General features: G+C 41.1%; 1 protein-coding gene across 1 annotated transcript in view; it reads left to right on the top strand.

Moving 5' to 3' along the window:
• The window catches only part of LOC146861490 (uncharacterized), a 63193-nt gene extending 51672 nt beyond the window's left edge, over positions 1-11521 (top strand). The window contains exons 10-11 of the mRNA XM_085645814.1: positions 4066-4183; positions 8028-11521. Coding sequence (XP_085501940.1) covers positions 4066-4167 — 102 coding nt within the window. The 3' untranslated portion in view covers positions 4168-4183; positions 8028-11521. The remainder of the gene's footprint in view (positions 1-4065; positions 4184-8027) is intronic.
• The last annotated feature ends 1844 nt before the right edge of the window (positions 11522-13365 follow it).

Here is a 13365-nt window from a genome sequence, read left to right as displayed (position 1 = left end):
GGGGCTATGAGACCTGTAGGTTATCTTACTTACACCACTAACCACATGGGCATTTGCCACCTGAAGGTCGCAAATATTTTGGTCTTCAGCTGTCCCCGGGATGGACTCTGCTCCCCCCCTAGATCTGTGTTAGTCACGGGGGTATCACAGGCTCTGTCTATCTCCCCCATCCAACCTAGTCAGTCGATGTCATTTAGATCTCTAAGTGGAGACAAGGTGTTACTTATCGACACTGTGTTGGCACACCAAGTTGCGCCCTCCTGTCGACCCACATGTCCATGACTGAGGGTCTATAAAAAAAGCCAGCGGGAGTAGTTTAATACTTGAATCCACTTCGGCTAAATAAAGCCCTCTACTCTTGGATAGAATCTTACACACAAGTTCAGGGAACCTAAGTGTCACAATCACACAGTCCCCTGAAAACACTTTCCAGGATTCGCCGATCCAGGGTACCCTCCTTGCCATCAATATGTGTCTATGATCTCTAATATTAAACCCCACATTCCTACTCATCCAATGCGCTACCTTATTAATCAATTGTGTCGTGGGTTCCTCCTTTTGGTTAGTGTATGCTGGGACACCTGTTAAAACAACTGTATACGGGCATGAAGCTGGGGGTAGGTCTAAGACTGGTAGGCCAGGAGTATTCTGCGCGAATTGTGAGACCATCTCTTTTGGTTGCTGTTGCACATTGTCTCCCCTTCCTGACCTTACAGTATCCACTGGCTGTGTTGGGGGATTACCTGGGGTCCCTTCCCTAGATTCCCTCGGCCCCCCATTAACAATACTTGCATTTGGTCTGAGTACTTCGGGATATGCACGTGGGACTCTATTGACCCCAACACATTCCGCTGGTACATGATCACTATCCCCATTTTTCCTCTTCTCATTCTCATTTACAGGAAATGGGGCTGGGGCTTTAGTGACTTCTGATCCCCCCTGAGCAACACATGTGCACCTACATGCCCCTTGGTTGGCTAATGCGCTATTAGAATTCTGAAGTAGCAACAGTCTTTCTTCTATTGCCTCTAATTTACATAAAAGGGGTCCCATGAGAGCAGTCATCAAAGTCTCCAGTCTTTCCCATAGCTCGAGGTCGTCCCTGGGCTCCGCTAATGTGCAATTGCAGCAATTTGAAATAGGGTTCTCGGCGAGTCCATTGTTAGGTTCTGAGACCAAATTGTCGGGAAACCTAATTGTTTGGTGTTTGGATCTGGGCCCTAGCTTTGCCTTTGTGAGGCTCCTCCCCTCGTGCGCTTTGCAGGCGGCTCACCAGTGCCTGCTATCAGAGACTTCGGTAGGCTTGTCGCACTTTCCCTGGTTGCCCGCGGCCAGTTTTAATCTCTTTGTTCACCGTGGAGGGAATCGACATCTCTTCAACCACTATGGGCGGAAAATCAAAGTTCCCATCTCCTTCGGTGTTCTGGACAGGATTGGTGGTATTGGTCTGTGCAACTGTGATTGTTTCCGATACCGCTGGAGGTAAAACCGGGGGATCAGCTGCTTCCCCATTAATACTAGGACCTGGGATGACAGAGCATGAGTGATTCTCAAGTTGCTGCACACCTCTAGGGGATTTGGCCATAGCTATGCCTGCCATTGATGACCGTTTTTGGACCGAAAATGAGTCAAGCAAGAGTCTTTTTTCTGTAAGTTGCATCTGGTGGGTCAAAAGCGATTCTGCTCTTGTCAGAAAAGCGTCCAGGGTCTCTGCAATCCCACCACCACCTGGTAATAGACCTGTGGCCTTACGTTTGCTCATTTTATCAGATGACTGTTGGTCAATAAAGGATGAACTCCCACACAAACTCAGTTCAGTACCTTATTTTAGTTGCTGAAGTCCATCTTAGTGCGTACGTACAATTTCAGGGGGGTGGCCCAGCCCAGCCTCTTCCTGCCTCTGACGGGCTCGGACGGCCTGCCCTTGAACCGGGCTTTGTCCAGGCACGGCCCAGGCACGCCCGCGCGCGTCCCACACGGCGGGAACCCTGGCCCCGTCTTGAGCACCTCCTGTTGCTTCTGATGCGGTGCGCAGTGTGCGCGCCACGAAGGATGGCGGGAAATTTAGTACACGCAACAGCGGTAATGTGGCAGTGGTATGACCCAACAGCGGTCAAAATCTCAGGCTCGCAGTAGTTGTGTGGCCCAACAGCGGTCGCAGTCCCAATAGTCAGGATAACGGGCTCCCGCACGGCGGGAGCCCTGGCCCCCTCTTGAGCGCCTCCTGGCGCTTCTGACACGGTGCACGGCATGCGCGCCGCGAAGGATGGTGGGAAATGTAGTATGCGCAACAGCGGTAATGTGGCAGTGGTATGACCCAACAGCGGTCAAAATCCCAGGTTCGCAGTAGTTGTGTGGCCCAACAGCGTTCGCAGTCCCAACAGTCAGGATAATGGGCTCCCATTAGATTTATTGCTGGCTTGCTCACTTTCGTCATATGAGCCACCTTCTCAATAACCATTAATTTCTTTTCACAGCACTGCATTAAATAGGTGAAGATGTAAGTTAGTAGAAAGCCATGTACAGGATATAAAATTAATATCAAGGTTTGTTGCCAATGAAATGTAACTGAAAAGATCCACAAAGTTGCACTACCTGCAACTGAAATGTTTGAAATGTTTCAAGGGATCGGATGGACTTAAACAGCAGCTATTAGACAAAACAAAATTACATTTTTCAACAAATTCTAGTATTACTAATTCTTTAATTGTTATATTATTATATTTATTTAATTGTTTTTGTTTAATTTCTGTATGTTAGTTTGTTTCTAGCATCCCACATATTACATTTTTAAATGCAAAAATAATGGAGCTTTGCATAGTCTTGTGTTTGTTAAAAGCAATCCTATTGAAATGTATCAAACCACCATCTATTTTAACAGATTAGTTGTTTGCTAACATGGAAATGGTTTATCTGTTATAGCATTGAAATGCAATCCAAGTCAAGTCAGAAACTGTATTTAGGGCTTGCCTTTCTCTTTAACCCCTTCGCCGCGGCAGGAATTCCGCCGCGGCGCTGGGGGGGTTTGGGGGCAGGTGCGGTGGCGCTGTGCTCGTGACGGAACCACTCCGTCACGAGCCACGGTTGAGCTGTGCTCATGACGGAGTGGTTCCGTCACGTCTCCGCCCACTGCGCTAATCGCCCGCACAGGCGGGGAATTAGTGCCGCGTGGGCGGAGCGGCCGCCAACGGCCGTAGCATGACGGAACCACTCCGTCATGAGCACAGCGCAACCGTGGCTCATGACGGAGTGGTTCCGTCATGAGCGGGGAAGGGGTTAAAGTAAAATACTGACCATGCCAAAGAGTATAAAATGAAAGTATCTCCTGGCGTATTTCACTACTCAAACCTCATCAAAGCAACAAAGTTGAGGTATAGGTACAAATTAAACCAAAGATTGTTGACTATGCAGGCCCAACACAACAATTACATAGTCATTCATGAACAAGTTCAAGGAATATATCCCTTATAATTTACTCATGTTGATCAGGACGCAAACATCTGCTCACACGATAATGACTTTCCTTCTTGCACATGTTTGTACATAAAGGACTTTGCATGATTCTTTTGTTATCAGGGGGCGTATGGGTATCTGTATCTTTAAAAAAAAAAAAAGAAAGCCCATCATTAAAATCATCAAGTGGTTGAAAGACAGGTGTTTTGTCTTTATCAAAGAGAGAGCTCAATTCTGTTTTCCTAGTAAAAAGTGTCTCCCACCAAGAAAACGTTAAAATAAGTTGTTAAATATAATGAATACGACACAAAACTCTGCACTAAGAGAATGAATCATGTACAACCTTTTGTACAATGTCTTGTGCAGATCTCTTGTATAAAGTATAGTAAATGTGAGCCTGTTTTACTTTATCAATTGTGAAGTTGAATCAAGTAAATACATTTCTTAGTGCCCAAAATAGGATTTAATGTTTCCTACACAATATGTCTGGGTGAAGTGAAAGTAAAGTATGTAATTTATTATTCTTTCGTGTGTTACCTTTAGCAATGTGAAGATTGGATGCTTCCAAACACTGGCCTCACTCTATGTTTATGTTTGTTTTGTTTTTGGTAGTATTTTGCATTCTGCTCTTTACTTCATCCAATGGATGACATAAACGCCCAGGTGTTACTTGAGGATACAACAGATTTACCCATGTGGATTCCAAGTTTGTAGGGTTATCTCGTGTAAGGTACGTAAAAGCAGTGCAAAAGCACCATGAATATATGTTAAATGCCTTTTTCGATTCCTTTATTAGGATTCTTAATTTCAGCTCTTCATCATTTAAGGTTGGAAAATGCCTTTGTTATCCAAAGTTTCCAATCCACCCTTTGCTCGTAAATTAATTTACACTCCCTTCCTTTGATCATCTTGTTTAATACCTTTTCCATGGCATTTAATTATTATCTGGGCCACATGAGCATGCAGGAGATAGCAATCTAGCTGAGCCTCTGCTATCGTTCTCTGCTCTTTCAGCTCCAGTAAGGGTCCAACATGATACCTAATGGGCAAGGCATAGTTCCTTGTTAAGGCTTCATTTCAAGTGCCCTAGTATGTGATCTGCTATAACTGCGGATGGGCAGTATTTCATCTGGAGACATCAACTTTCGAAAGCAGCAAATATCTTTTGGTGAACTACTAAGCAAAAACATGCATAAATAAAGGAAAAATATCTACATGTATGACATTCCATAATCTGAAGTATTACCAGTTCACTTACCCTCCCCAGAATTGTTAATGCTCTAGTAACAGTAACTACTAAGCAGTGAGGGCAGGTTAATGGCAGGCGGAAAACTGCCCAACTTGTAATTGTGTCTTTAGACTTCACACCCTCTGAAAATGATCAAGGTCCATATTTATCAAAATGTAATTCAGCACAGCAAGTTACCTTGCTGCACTGCACTGTGTGACAGGGAAAGCGCAGGAGTGCGCCATGTTTATCCCAATATGGCTTATTGTTTTTTTACAGAGATTTATATACCGCAAACTGGACCCAAATCAGGTATCAGAGCGCTTTACATAGCACCAGTTGCATTACATGAGGACACATTCATTTTTGTTAGGCACAGGGAGATTAAGTGATTTGCCCAGAATCACAGGATGTTCAGCGTCATTTGCGAGACTCAAACCCAGGTCCCCGGGTTTGAGGTCGACCGCCCTAGCCGTTAAGCCAACTTCTCTCCCCAGTCCTGCCTTTTCCCAGCACTGGCACACAATGTGTTGCGAAGGGCCGCGCTGGCCTTTTTTCACCATGGTGCAAGGGTGCCCTCATTGTAAGCAAGATTGTTTTTGTGCCGGAAGGGGTACTATCCTGTAAATAAACAATCTCCTGAGGCATGTGCAGCACACATAGAAAGAGTAAAAAACAAGGTGAAATAATTATATTTCTCCTAGTTATGCCTCACCTGGGATGGTGTATCATTTTGGTGCATTCCCAGTTCTACAGCTGATGGTAAATCTGGGAATGTGCCAAAATCCACAGGTGTTGCATTGGAACACCCAAACTCCCCAAATGAAATGCCTCATGCAACAATTTGTGCTGCATTGTGTTACTCTGGATTTATCAAGCCACCCAGGGCCACGCAAGCGAGGCATTGCATGGGTTGATAAATTGCATCTTAGTGGTTGTGTCGCTTTTGCACAAAAGCAACACAACCCATTGATAAATATGCCCCTGAGTACATAGTTGAAGGTAAGGTCAAAAGAGGCCAATCACAGATCCTCAGTAGATGACAATGAATTAACCATGGCTAACCATGTTTTATTCATAAAAACAAGGCCTGTCATATGTTAGCATTAAAGGGTTTGGCACCCATTTAATTTTATTTTGTTTAAGTGGATACATTAGTTGGCTCCCGACCAGAAACATCTTGTCTTTGTGTATCTAGTCAGCAAAACAACAGAGCAAAACTTAAAAATACTTTGTGAGAGGATATAAGAACAAAATATGCCTGTAGAAAATTGGGCCATTAGTTGTGTGGCCTGCACAAGCAATAGATCCACAATTTTATATCCTGGGAACGAAGCACCCCATTGTGGCGCTTGACTCTCTCAGGGTAGCAAGGCAGAGCAGTCCAAGGCCTACTCAGGGGAGGGGGTGTAGGATAGTAATCACCATTCTTTGGCATGCAATAATAACACTCAATAAATGATTGTCCAGTCAGTACACATTTATTACACACACACTACTAAATACTAAACAATCATTTACAAATATGTACATTGGCAGATGTAAAATACCATATATGACATTGTACCATAAAACACAGAAGGCCTCGTTTACCAAATTTCTATACACGGCTGAAGGGGAAAAAAGAGTGAATCAGGGGCAATACGAACACAAAACTTCAGAGCTGGAAGAGTCAAGTTTTCAAACTTTTTCGGAAAGCGTTCTCCGTTGGCTCTACGCGAAGAGAAAAAGAGGTAATGCATTCCAGTTTTTGGCTGCCAAATAACCTAATGAACGCACACCCATGTTTGCTCTTTGAATTTTAGGGACTTTAACCAAGTGAGCCCCCTATGACCTGTGGTGACGCATCGGCTTATGGGGGAATAGATTTGAGGAAAGAGCATAAGTTTTAAACCTTTGGCTTCAGTTGCAATTAGTTGATGAATTTGGTTAATGGATGTTAATAGATTTTAATCCACAGACCTTGAGTCACTGGGTTTGTCAACATAACATTGACCTCCCAACACTCTTATAAGATTAGAGCTGAAAGAAGTTGGAAATCACTATTTGGTTCCCTCATCCCACTATTATCTTTAACAACTGTACTACTGAATATAGACCCTCAGAATATCGAGATGATAGAATATTGAGGGACAAAATATGAAAAGGTAAGTGCATACAAGGAAGTATTCATTCAGGGCTTGATTACGATGTCGGGCGGCCAATTTTGATGCGGCCAGAAAGGCTCCTAGTATTCCTAACTGCACTTCTATGTATATTGAAGACATATGTACCACATAGGTGGAGTTAGGTGTAGAAAAACTAGACTTACATACTTGTTTATATTTGTTTTTTCAATATTTTCCTCAAATTGTGTCTCATCAATATTTCACGGTCGATTAGCGTGCGCACCATCTTTGACTATTCCACCATTATACACATGATATTAGCAATGAAGCAGCCATATTGTCAGTGAGATGCCAAAAAATGCCAAAGTGCAATTAAACAATAATAATTCCTGTATTTCTTTCCATTTTCATGACAAATGTTCAGTCTCCTGGAGTAGGCAGAAAAAAAGCATATACCTAATGTTTGTTTTCTACCTATATTATAAATATATGAGTTCAGTGGTTCTCGACCTTTTCGACTGTACGGGGACCCCCACACTGAGTCATAACTGCTAGCCGAGGGCCCCGGCCTGAGCATTGTCAATGATATGAAATGCAAAACAATACACAAATAATACAGAGAAAAACATTAAAAACAAATACTCAGATGATGACACATTTTATTTTATTCGCAAACATATATAAATAAATAAAATAAAATGTTAATTTTAATATGAAGGTTGTAGCTTTTCCAAATTCAATTGAGGCCACTTATCATCCATACTATATTCTGCTTGATGCTCTTGCACTGGTCTCACAAATCAATCCGAGGATACTAATTCAAATTTTTGATCTCTAAGTTCAAATTCCTTCCCATTTCTAGTCCGTTAAAAATTTTCAATTGGACCTTGAGCTTCTTTATTTATATACACTTTATTAATCTGTTAATAATATTTAATTTTCTAACTAGTCGCGGACCCTCGGAGAAGGTTTTGCGGATATTCAGGGGTCCCTGAATCTCAGGTTGGGAACCACTGTTCTAGTGGATATTGCTTGTAACCTTAACTGTGATAATATGGGCAACACTGTTCACAAGTTCAGCTGATGTTCGGAGACAGTGGCATGGTGCCTATGTACCACTTCTCCATAAGATTGCCTAATGCCAATCATTACCTATAGAATGCCCCACTATTCTTTTACTGAAGCAGGTGACACATATACTCAAAATCCTACAACATATTTGTCTTATTCTATTCTAGGAAGAAGCTTATGGTGCTGGTCGATGTTTGCTATTGCTGTGAAACTAGTGGAGATTCCATACAATAACAGATAATTGCCTGGATACATGCTACATGGTCTTCAAATTTGCATAAAGTGATGTCAGCTGATATGCTCAATGTGCTGATTTAAATGCCCTGGTGCAAATTTTGCTGCCAAAGCGTAGCATCTGTTTGGGAAAGTCACTATCAGAAAATTTTGATGAACTGCACTTCCGTGTCTGTGAAAAAACATTTTGGAGCTGACAGTGAGATTTGTTTCCAGGACTTGTTCATGTCGAATTTGGCTATCTGTTGGATGCAGACATTTCACTTTTGCAATGTTTCACTGTCTGCACTACGGCATTGGAAATCGATGCTTTGTAGCCACATGGAAAATTCCAAAGGATGTCCATGGGCAAACAAATTGGTATGCCATAGGAGTGGCTTTGAAAGCTTTTTTTGGTAAGAACTATTGAGCTACTTTGAGAAATGTTAGTGCCTATAGAACAGTTTGCTGCATTCAGCATAGGCAAACCTTTTATATTATGTAACCAGAGTTTGCAATACAGCAAAACCTATTTGGAAGATCTGTGTCTTTGTAAACCAAAATTTATATTGGTGCCTCAAAAATGTGTTTGAAATAAACATCTTTAAGAAGAAACAACCAAACTAAAGTTCAGAAATTGCATGAAGATGTTGAAGCTCCCCTGAAAAAAAGGAAAAGTATGCATAATTTGTCTTTATTAACATGTGAATATGCAAAATTAGCAATTTAAAAATATCACTAGAATCTGATGTCTATCCTTGAGATCCTTTCATGTACTAGTGCACCCTGTTTAATTCAATGAAATAGACAGCAAGTATGTTGCCATATTAAATGCCAGGGATACTGTGAGTATCGGCAAAAAATATGATAGTTGGAAATGCGATCATTTCAAATGTCAGTGATTTCCATTATAAGACATCCTAATCCAGCTGCATTGTTTATGAATGAGGATTTGTAGATTCTTGCAAGTATGTACAAACTTTCTCAATGAAAAATGAATTTACCCAACCGTTTAACAGCCTGAGCAGATCATTTTTGCATGTATTTCTCAAAAGATTTAGGGGCTTATTACAATGTCGGTTTGCGGAAACGGGACCGACCGACCTCTGGTCAGTGGTGCCGACTGCCTAATTACGATGCCACCAGACATGGTGCGGTCGTATACTCACATTTCCCTATGTGAGCATGTCTTACGACTGTAAAGCAGCCGTAGCACAAGCTCCATAGGGAAATGGTAGGCTGTGTTCATCCCAGCCACACAGTGCAGGGATCAGCAAGGAGGTACGGCCCCCAACCGGAGGCCACAAACAGAAGGGGGCCCTGCTAGGGGCCCCCAAAAACGCTTTCCGACAGGTTATCTATGTCAGAAATCCCAGCATGGAAAGCCTGCCAGAAATCATGCATCATAATCCGGACGGCATAAAATGCTGTCCATATGAGTAACGGGCCGGCCTCCGACTGCCGGGCGGGTTCCTTGAGCCCGTTGAAGCCAGCCAGAATGGCCGACCGGTTTCACTTCCAACCGCCTAGATTGTAATTAGGCGGTCGGAAGTGAAACCAACGATCTTGGTTGGAAAGCCTCTGACCTAAGGTCAGAGGCTTCAAGATAGTAATTGGCCCCTAAATCCTAACAAGTGAAAAGTCACGAGGTGGGGCTAGTCATACAATCTTTACAAACGCATTTCTTTTTTAAAATATTTTGGCATCGAAACAAATTGAAATCTCTGGTTATAAATTAGTTGGTTTCTGTGAAACTTCCTCTGTTTGCTTTAATAATTCAGCAAATTGTAAATAATGATGGTACCAAATAACAATAGAAGTTACTTAAATTTGTTAATCACATTAATCATCTTTTGAATAAGATAAATTAGTGACTATTACACTGAATGTGCTCTTGAACAGACTGCGCTTACATATCGTCTTCGCTGGGACCCCAAAGAATGGTTTATAAAAAATATTTTAGTAAATAAAATGAAGTAGATGCTCTTAATAGGTCAAGTAGGATTCCAGACCTTGATTTCGTTGTATCCACTAATGTAAATTTCAAGTTGTTGTATCTGAGCCATGCATCACTAATAATCAATCTAGAGCAAAGGACAAACATTTGGTGAACTATTCAGCAACTCATTTTCTCTTTGGTGATCATCATGGTGGTTGAGTTAACAAATAGGATACATTCTTTCTCTGTTTTCCACAAACTACTTTGTGCATTTCTTTGTCTTTACAATAAAAGTTTTTTAAATGATTCCAAAAGTTTGGAACATAATTTGGCTTCATAATTTGCTCTTAAATTAAATATAAACTAATTGTCAAGTGGGAAATAGGCCTGTTTTAAAGAGAACAGGCAAGTACTGAGAAGAGAAATAAATCCATCTACTAAAATATGTTACGATGTGCAAACCATGGAAAATTAATTATGTATCTATCTGTGTGCCTCAATAATCATATAGGGAAATTTACTTTCTTTGTGTTGCATCGTCTGTATCAATTAAAAAGGTGACAAAGTTTCTGTGCTTATTAAAGATGCATAGTAAAATAGTGCAAGGCAGTTTGAAAGCATTTGTAATTGTTGCAAAATATGTATAATAGTTGGTAATTTTTGAAATTCTTGATCCCCTTGATCGGGCAGAAAGCTCTGTAAACAAATTTCCCAATTTTCGTAAGTGGAGAGTCAGAAGAAATTCACTGTCACACAATCCTCATGTAAATGTTCTGTAACTAGTATGCAATTGATAAATATAAAAACATCCAGTTAGTCAGTGATATTGACCATATTGTGTTTGTATTCTGTGGGAGATTTTGTTTTCAGCAGCAGTCTGTGCAGGTAAGTATGGTGTGGCGGGGCGGGGTGGTGGTGAGGTGAAAGTGACAAACAACGAGGTAGGGACTGTAAAATAAATAAATAAATAAAACCACTTACCTTGCTCTCTCCACATCGAGTCAGTGATGCGGCAAAGGATGGTAAGTGCTTTTATTTATTTAATTATTTTACATTCCCTATCTCATTGTTTGTCACTTTCAACCCATTCCCCATTCTCATCCCAGCCCCGCCCCGCCACGCTTACTTGCATGGATTGCCACTGTTTGTTTTCTTCTGTAAAGGACAACTGGATGTATCGATTGTGCAAAACATTACCTGTTCTTGGATATGATGATGGGACAAAATACAATTTACAGTTGATAACACATGCACTAAAAACACTTTAACATATCTTTTATGATTTGAGATCTGATCATCAGAACTATTGATTACAGTGCCTCTATGTATTTTTAAGTTTTACATATCCTGGTAGTGAAAATCTCTTAAATTTGTGTCTCACTCCTGTAAGGCCTTCCTCTCCCATATGATAAAATTGTTTATCTTATCAATTTTAATAAATGCTTACTTTTGATTGGGATCAGGTTGAAATGTCATGTTTAGGCTCAAATAAATTCGAATTTAAAATCATGTTTATTGTAGATTCATATTTTAAGTTACAATAAAAAAAATGGCACTTTTAGAAAGTTGACATTTTCCTGCCCTAAACATGCGGTGCCTGATGCCAGGGTTCTGTGTCACGTGACTGTGAATAACTAAACAATTGGCCTTTTTGTATTCCTCCCAGACAGTGAAACAAAGCAGGACTAGAGGTTTTCAGGATGGGCCATTCTGCTAGGATAGTTGACGTGGAGCTGCTTACATTTCAAAAGGCTACCTCCAGCACACACACAAAGGAACCTGATACTAGTCATTTGCCATCCCAGACTTCTTGGAGGCTTGGCAAGGGAAGGGAAGAATGTTCCATAACCAGATGTGGGGGTAGCCAGGATGTCGCTCCACTCAAAAGGCTGGCACTTGGTATAAATATTGGACCCTCCAAACTACTCCTCAGTACACTCCTGGACCTGTTAAAGACTTCAGAAGGACTACCTTGGAGCTCCAGAGAACTGGCCTGGTGTGTCGGGTCTGTCTTGTAACTCAGAAGACAGCCCTGATGCTTGAGGCTTGCCTTTTGCTCCAGAGGATAATTCAGGCACTTTTTCACTTAAAACTTTAAAAAAATGTAAATCCGGTCCTACTGATCGTTTTTAATTTCTTGTGCTGCCATTTTAGTTGACAGATTTTTCTTTATTGCTCTAAACTGCTGTGGGATTTGTGTTATATTTTTAGTGTACTACTATTTGTGAGCTGCATACAGTGCCTCTAAGTTAAGCTTATTTGCTTTTGTGCCGAGCAGCCAGAGGAATAAGCACAGGTTCATTTATGGATCTTTGGGGGTCCCCGTGACAAGGATTATGCTTGTTGCTTGAATCAGGTGTTCACTCTCTTCGATCAATAATCCTATTTCTTTTATAAGGGCAGTCAGTAAACCTTTAACCTTGCAACCACTGAAGCAGTCACAAACCATGTATACATTTCCCTACAACAACAAAAGTAGGGGGATGCCATTTTAATTTGTCTTGTCTTGCAAGGAATCGACATTTTGAATGTGCCTTAAAGACATTTTCAGTTTTCAATATATTTTGATACATTGTGACTAGGGTTTTTGCCCACACAGAAAATGGTGAATGATCTTTACCTGCGTGGGATCAAATTACTGTTCTTCCAGGTAACACAAGGATGAATAATTGGTAGAGAAATCTACAATTTAGTTGGAAACAACATAGGAAAGTAAGCAGAGTGAATCTGGTTGAAAAATCGCCTTGCCTTAAAATTGTGCTTGTTATTGATCTAACCTGAAGACATAAGGAATGCAGAAGATTTTAAAGCATACTTTATGTTAGGCAATACAACTGTCACAGATCAGAAATTGTAACATGGTTAAGATTTTTTAATATGTTTCGGACACTGTGCACTTCAACTTTGTGGACACTTGTCACAAATTCAAATAAGTACCTGAGCTCAACCACAAGGTTATCATGGACAATCGCTCCTTGACCCTCTGAGACTTCCACCGAATGCTAAAGTTGAGTAAAGGAGAAACCTAGGGAAAGAGGGATTGGGAAGGGATACAGCAGCCAGTTGTTCACTGTAGCACTATACAATGTTTGATTACCTAAGGGAACAGAATACACTGATTACTTCAGCTATAGCAGTGCTTTTGAATTGTATAGAGGCAAAGGCTCTCATCACTAACCTTAGTGCTACCTTATATTTCTTAGCTGTCTGCACTCTGTTACAATATATAATCCTTCCAGTAAACAAATTGTTGCAATTATACATTAACTATTTTCGACTCATCCCACCTTTGCCCTGTAAACAAAAATATACTTCTGAGACGTGTGGAACATTCAGAAAATGATCATACAGGG

This window comes from Triturus cristatus, chromosome 3_1 (assembly GCF_964204655.1).
Source record: "Triturus cristatus chromosome 3_1, aTriCri1.1, whole genome shotgun sequence".
NCBI lineage: Eukaryota > Metazoa > Chordata > Amphibia > Caudata > Salamandridae > Triturus > Triturus cristatus.
The sequence above is the reverse complement of the archived record's forward strand: the minus strand, read 5'-3'. Positions and strand labels throughout refer to the sequence as shown.